We start from the raw sequence: 7,868 nt of genomic DNA on the forward strand, positions 1-7,868 counted from the left end.
ACTGATTATGCGTGCCATCACACTGCCACACAATTTTCTGCAGTGTACAGGACATTAATGAGCGATATACAGTTGTGAACAGGTCTGAGGAAGTTGTATTAGTGCGCGAACACACAAGGACACAATAAATAGCGAACACATGTTTACCATTGTGTTTGCGCTGTAGTACGAGGTGCATATGCAGTACACACTCACAATGCTTTTTTATTTTTCAATGCAGGGTGACATTCTTGCAATCCCTTGTGCTCCATCTACTGACAGTGGTATTTTAGAGGTGTCATATGCTGCATTAACTGGACAGTGGTGTTCCAGTGGTTCCAAGTACATCTACTTGCGGTTTTGCGGATTTCCCCTACCTCGAGGTCAAACATGAACATTCTCTGTTAAGGACGATGAAACGCCTTGCTGGATGAAAACGCCTCTTTCAGTTTTCCAATTTTTAGTACAACGGGCGATCTTCGGCATCTGTTTGCTTAGATTATATTTTTAGTGTTGATATAATGCAAAGGTCTGTTGTTAGTTTTTGAGCACAGTAAGAATGTTTTAGATTTTTTACTCTTCAAGACATCTTAATAGGAATTCATTATTTTAATTGCTGGGTAAATATTGTGCTGGTGAATTTTAATTCTGATGTTCAGCTTGCACTCTGTGGCGAAACTGTTTCTCTTGAAAATTATGTGCAACATTCACGACAAGTTATGCTTTAAGAACCGTAATGTTGCTGCATTAGTATCACTGCAAATCATAGCACAGAATGTGATGTATGCACTGAAACACTTATGGACAGAGCACAGAGCGCTGTTATGTGGAGGGCGCTGCAAGCGCGCGATGATGTAGGACGTGCTGCGCTTCGGCCGAAGCGCAGCACGTCCTCTGATTTTCGGCTGGAACCACGGGCAATTTCGCGGTACCCCGTCAAGACCAGCATCAATCGTATCGGCGACTCGCAGGCAACACGTGGATACCAGTGTCATCCAGGTGGGCCGGTTTTAACAACTTTACGGCCGATCATCATCCGACCACGCAGGCGACGCCGTTAAGCCAAACAGCGACGCCGACGCCGGGCGGCGTGGGGCCGGCTTTCCGAGGCAACATGGACGCTACGCTCACCCAGCGCTATAGTGAACTAGAACCAGCTTGTTCTAGTTCACTATACCCAGCGTGGATACGACCCACATGCCATGACGTGGGAGACGATTACGACTTCCGAAACGCCAAATTCTGCTTCTTCACCGAGGTTTCGGAGCCAAGCTCTCAACGACGCGGTTGAACGCCGCTCGCAAGCCAACGCTAAGAAGGCGGCGTACGCCGCTGCCCCAGCATCCGGCACGCCAGTTGACAAGACGCAGCCTCTCGCTTCGCGCGCTGTGGGACGCAAGGGCAAGGTTTTCACTAAATGGAAGCCTCGCCCGTTTCCAAAACCGAATCCGGACGACTATGTAATTGTCGTAAAACCACGAGAGTGCATCTCATTGCATGATGCTTTCTCAGAGAACTGGTACGGGACCGCGTTTAAGGCATACCTCGGGCCCGAGCGAACTGAGACGTTGACAGTTATTCCATCGAGAGATCAATATCTGATCGTTATTCACACCCCGGACCCTGACACGGCGGACAAAATCATCGGGGACTTCGCGGTAAACATCGAGCACGGGCAGGTTCTGCTCAACGGGTACCTGCGACAAGATGGTAGCAATGTCTGCCATGGAGCCGTCGTAGTCCGCAACACAGACACGACGGAGACGCTCCGAGAGAGCGTACGCTGGAGGTCTGGCACCATCGTCGAGGTGCGTAAATTTGGAACGCCGAACAAGGCGCGTGACCTTCGCTGGCAAGGAGAAGCCACGCTTTGTTCACTACGACACAATGCTGATCCCCGTCAAACCCCACTACCGGACCATCCCGGCCTGCGGAAAGTGCGGTGTCGTCGGCCATCGGATGGACACTTGTCCCAACCAAAGACCGGATACATGTGGCCTGTGTGGACAGCAGGTTCCGCTTGTGGAGGAAGGGGTGCGGGCCCCTCATAAATGTGTACCCGTCTGTTCTGTGTGTGGTGGAGCACACGCTACAAACTCGTGCGTGTACGGCCAAGTACCGTAATTCCAAGGTGGCCGCACAACAGGGCGCTAAGTCCAAAAGGGCGTCCAAGAAACGACGCAAACATCAGACTCCCAGTGAGCCACAGCGCCGGGAGGTCGCCAAGACATGATGATATGTGGTGTTTAATGGCGCAAGGGCCAATTGATGGCCAAAGAGCGCCAGTTCATGAGACAAAGGATGTGAGCAATGGTTGCGGTAAGTAGCTGTAAAGGGGCCTTAAAATTCCTCGCGCTAAAGGCGGGTAAAACATATATATATATTAAAATCATGAGAGTGACGTGAAATATGTGCAGTGGAATTAATGACAAGTGGTCGCAAGAATAAAACTATGAAGATATGACATCAGCACCACTGCCTCGTCAATGCCCTTTAGTCCAAGGGCCGCGAGGCAAGTGCTATCTTTAACGTATTCACCGCAGCAGCGACCTCTGTTTAGAGGCCGTGCTACGGATCACCTTGATATATGACATGAAAACTCTGTACATCGTTTAAAAATGCAGACAATGACTGGTATGTAAAAGCGGGTCCCTACCTATGAACATTGAAGGATGAAGTGGAAATTGCTGTTGGTAGGGAAATGAAAAGTGCTTTTTTCTGATAGCGTCGAGTTCCTTGCACTGGATAAGGATGTGAAGGACAGTGAGTGGCTGGCCACATCTATCACACAAAGGTGGCTCGCCACCGGACAGAAGGTGTGTGTGTGTACTGTATGTGTGACCAATCCTAAGTCTGCAGAGTGTAACTTCTGTGTGGCGTGATTTCGATACTGGCGGCCAATTACCCAGATGCGGTTTGACAACGTGTAGCTTATTTCGTGTATGCGTATCCCATGTGGTCTGCCAAAAGGCTCTGAGCTTTCTTTTCAGGAAGTGTTTTAGGTCTAATGGGGGAATAGCTAAGGATGTATTGTGACTGTTTTCGTGGGCAGATGCTGCTAGCTGGTCCGCTAACACGTTGCCTTGAATCTCGCGGTGCCCTGGCACCCAGCACACTACGACATGTTGTTCAAGTGCGTAGATCGTGCTTAAAAGAGAATACAGCGAGACAAAGATGGGGTTTTTGTGTCTTTTCAGAGTTTTTAAAGCTTTACCACGCTTAGAGAATCTGTGTAAATAACTGCCTTTTGTAGTTTTAATTGATGAATGTGTTTAACGGCCGCAAGTATCGCGTAAGCTTCTGCCGTGAAGATACTTGATTCAGGGTGTAGAATACCGAATCCATAAAGGATGGCCCAACGGCTGCGTAAGACACAGAAGTATCGGACTTTGAGGCGTCTGTAAAGAATTCTGCACAAGTGTATTTGTGTTGTAGTTCAAGGAAGTATGTACGGATATGCGCAATAGGCGCGTGTTTCGTTACTTCCATGAAGGAAAGATCGCAGTCTATAAGCTGCCACCGCCACGGCGGTAGTTGTGCAGCGGGAGCCAATAGACAGTGTTCGAAAAGTGGCACACCCGTTTCCTCAGCTAAGCCCCTCACACGAAGTGAGTAGGGCTGTCGCACCGAGGGACGGTGGTCGAAAAGGGCAGAACTGGATAAATCATTTATTGTAGGGTGTGAGGGGTGTTCCTTGTCTGCGTTCACTTTGAGATAGTATAGAAACGACATGTAGGATCGCTGCAGGTGGAGCGACCACTCGTTCGATTCGACGTAGAGGCTTTCCACGGGGCTGGTGCGAAAAGCACCCGTAGAAAGACGAATACCCGAGTGGTGGACAGGGTCAAGCATCTTCAGCGCGCTTGGTGTCGCAGACTGATATATTATCGCCCCATAATCTAGGCGCGTGCGTATGAGGCTTTTATAAAGATTCATCAGACACTTCTTGTCACTACCCCACGTAGTGCGTGACAATACCTTTAAAATATTCATGGTTTTTAAGCACTTGTTCTTTATATACTTTATGTGTGATATGAAGTTTAGTTTCGTGTCTAGAATTACGCCGAGGAATTTATACTCCGTTTTCACAGGTAGCCGCTGACCATGCAGCTCAATGTCCGGATCGGGATGGAGGCCTCTCTTTCTTGAGAATAATACGCAAGTACTTTTTTGCGGGTTAAGGCTGAACCCGTTCTCGTCTGCCCAGAGGTCGCCAAGACAGACAAGCCTGCTTCTCCTACTGGAGGAATCGGGAAGCAGCCGTCGACCCCACCGCATGGCGGAACCGGGAAGTAGCCGACGGCGCAACCATGCGGCGAGGCCGGGTCATGGGCCAACGCCGTCAAAAACTGAAACCAGGTGGGTGGTGCCGGTAGAGCTGCCTCCTCATCCCCCCCTATCATCCCATCTTCATCACCTAACGCGGAGCAAAATATTATTGCCAAGCTCCAGGCACAAATCGAAGCGTTACAGAAAAGACTAGCGGCAGCCGAGGCCCAACAGACCCAACTAATCTCCCCTCCCCCTCCCCCCGCAGTAAAGGTAATGGAGAGTGAAACCGGGGCGGCGGCAACGGACGCGGTAGCCGCACTCGAGGCTCGTGTCAACACCCTTGAGGTCCGTATGGACAGCCGTATAACTGTCCTCGAAACTCAAATCTCAGCGGCCGTAAATGCCGCCATTGCTAAAATGACAGAGACCATCCAAACCCTGATAGCCCAACAAGTTGTGCGTTTCACCAAACGAGCCGGCCCAATTAAGGACGTGTCCGGCCGGTGCCTTAAAACGCCTCGACGACAGATCGAATTTGAGGATGACGGCAGCTGCTTCATCTCCGGATTTGAGGACACCCCCCTCCCCGCGAGTGCTGGCTCGGGAGCGCCGCCACCACAATCGCTCGTTAACTCCACTGACCATGGCGGGCACCCTTAGAATTCGGAAACCCCCGCGATCCAATACGGCCACCCCGATCCAAATCACCCAGTGGAATCGTCGGGGCTTTAAGGCTCACACCAAGCGGGTCAACCTCCGGCTTTTCCTCGCAGCATTTGAAAACCTTCCTGCCGTGGTAGCCCTCCAGGAGCCAGGGAGTGCTGCCACACTCACAAACTATACTACGTTTCAGCAGGACCCTTTATCCTGCATCTGCGTTCACAAAAGTTATACGGCCAACCTAGTTGATCTCGACCTTAAGCCAGATTTCTCGTACGTGATGGTGACACTCCTTCCGCTGCGTAAACAGGACCCGCCACTGCACGTGCTAAACATTTATTGCTCACCGACACTAACCAACATCACATTCGCAGACCTTTTTAGCCGCGCCTTAAAGGCTGCAGGCAGGGACCCTCTGGTGATCGTGGGTAATTTTAATGCCCCCAGCACACTTCGGGGGTATGCGCGTGAGGACAGACGTGGACGTAAGTTGGCGGAACTTATGTCCACGCTGGGCCTAACTCTTCACACCGACCCTGCCTACCCAACTCGCGTGGGTAACTCCGTGACCCGGGACACCTGTCCCGACCTTACCCTCACAAAAAACATCCAGTATGCGGATTGGGTCAACACCGAGGAGACCCTCGGCAGCGACCACTGCATACTCAACACCACCATTCGCACCCATCCTTTAGCAAGACCCTACGGAGAGGCAAAATTACCCGATTACCCAAAGTTTCGGCAAATATACGCCAATTCGACACCCATTGAGGAGCAAGGATACCATGCTTGGTCCCAGCAACTGGTTTCCACTCTTCGCTCCACAGAAACACAGATTAAACTCTCGGAGGCGACTCCGGCGGCAGATAACCACCTCCTTCACCTCTGGGCGGCCCGGCGCAGCCTCGTCCGCCGATAGCGCCGGCAAAAACACAATCGGCAGCTCAAATTCGCATCGCTGAGCTCAACCAGCGAGCAGCAGAGTACGCGGCCCAGCTCGCTGAATCTAACTGGGTGGACCGTTGCAACACGGCCGCTCGACAAATGTCCAGCCGGAGTACCTGGCGCCTCTTCCGCGCCTAAATTGATCCGACCCAACTCGAACAGAGACACAAAAGCATCTCCAACGAGCGTTTCACAGCTTCGACGGAGACACGGCAAAATTGGCATGTAAACTCCGAGACCAATATCTATGCACACAGCAAGACTCGCGAGGGCCGGCGTACTCGTATGCAGGTACCGAGAACGCGGAGCTGGATCAACTGTTCCAGTTACACGACCTGAAGGCGGCCCTAGCAAAAATGAGGCGAGGTACGGCACCGGGACGGGATAAAATTACCGTGAAATTCTTTGCCCATCTTCCTGACTCGGCCTACACCATGCTCCTTGCAACATCAACTCCATTTGGATCGGGGAAACAACCCTACCAATTGAGTGGAAGACCGCCCTGGTCACCTTCATACCCAAAGCGGGCAAAGCCATTAACACGGACAACCTCCGCCCCATCTCCCTTCTTGTGCGGGAAAATTAAATGGAGACGATGGTGCGCGACAGGTTGTCCGCGTTCCTGGAGACCAAAAATGCATTTGCAGACACCATGTTCGGGTTCCGCCCACACCGGTCCGCGCAGGATGTCTTGCTTCAACTCGATCATGAGATCCTCGATCCAGTAGAGTATCCCCTGAATGACAAAGTTGTGCTCGCTTTGGATCTGAAGGCGGCCTCTGATAACGTGACCCACGAAATTATTCTAACGCATCTCTCACAGGTGGATTGCGGCCACAACACCTTTAACTATATTAAACAATTCCTCACTGACCGACAATCATACATTCGAATTCAGGACACTGAACACGGCCCTTACCGATTAGGCACGAGAGGGACCCCGCAGGGAGCGGTCCTCTCGCCCCTCCTATTCAATCTGGCAATGATGAGACTCCCCGCTCAGCTGGCGAAAGTCGAAGGCATACAGCATGCGCTCTATGCCGACGACATCCCCATATGGGCGTCACACGGCCCGGCAGGAGACATGGAGGCAAGCCTGCAGCAAGCGGCGGACATCGTGGATGACTATGCCCGTCGCTGCGGCCTTCAGTGCTCCCCGTCCAAATCAGAATTCGTGCACATACGCCCATCGCGTAAGTGCACCACAAAAATTGACCTCTCCCTTCACAGCGGACCCATACCCGAACGCGACGAGATTAGAGTACTGGGGCTCTTTATACATAAAAATCGCAGAGCAGACACAACATTGGCCAAATTGCGTAAGGTGGGGGACCAGGTGGGCCGGATGGTCCGCCGGGTTTCCAACAAGCGCGGGGGTTTGCGATGCAAAGACGCCTTGCGGCTGGCGCATGCATTCGTAACCAGCCGAGTCCTGTACTCGGCTCCATACCTCCACCTACGCAAATTCGACGAGAATGCACTCGAAGTCATTCCCCGCAAAATCTACAAGCGCGCCCTCGACCTTCCTGTCAGCACATCTAAACAGCGCCTTCTGGGCGTGGGAATGGTGAACACCTTCAAGGAGCTTCGAGAGGCGCACTTGACTAACCAATATACTAGACTCTCTAAAACACCGTCGGGTCGCCGCCTCCTTGCCCGACTACACATCAATCATTCAATACATACGGAAGAGCGCGTACAGATTCCAGAAATTTGGCGATACTCCCTGCACGTGCGCCCTCTTCCGGCTAACATGACCTGAGACGATCAGTGGCCGAAGCCTCGCGCGGGCGGAAGCCTTGGCTCGACACTACGGCCACAAATTCGGAGTATTCTACGTGGACGCCTCCGGCCCGCACCACGGGGGTTGGTACACGGCTGCGTCGTCCACCAAAACACCGCTGTAAACGGAGTCACCTTCCGTGGACATAACATTACGCACGCGGAGAAGATCGCCATCACACTAGCCGCCGCAGATCAGGACTCAAGGGTCATCATCACCGACTCAAGGG

At 52.1% G+C, this 7,868-nt stretch overlaps 1 protein-coding gene and 1 pseudogene across 1 annotated transcript; both read left to right on the forward strand.

The window, feature by feature from the left end:
* The first annotated feature begins 1,181 nt into the window (after positions 1–1,181).
* On the forward strand, positions 1,182–4,293 carry LOC125756854 (uncharacterized; annotated as a pseudogene).
* Positions 4,294–6,841: 2,548 nt separating this feature from the next.
* On the forward strand, positions 6,842–7,618 carry LOC119378780 (uncharacterized). The gene has a single exon (XM_037647805.1). The coding sequence runs from the start codon at positions 6,842–6,844 to the stop codon at positions 7,616–7,618; it is 777 nt and encodes a 258-aa protein (XP_037503733.1).
* Positions 7,619–7,868: the final 250 nt, after the last annotated feature.

The sequence above is a fragment of the Rhipicephalus sanguineus genome, unplaced genomic scaffold (assembly GCF_013339695.2).
Source record: "Rhipicephalus sanguineus isolate Rsan-2018 unplaced genomic scaffold, BIME_Rsan_1.4 Seq979, whole genome shotgun sequence".
Taxonomy (NCBI): domain Eukaryota; kingdom Metazoa; phylum Arthropoda; class Arachnida; order Ixodida; family Ixodidae; genus Rhipicephalus; species Rhipicephalus sanguineus.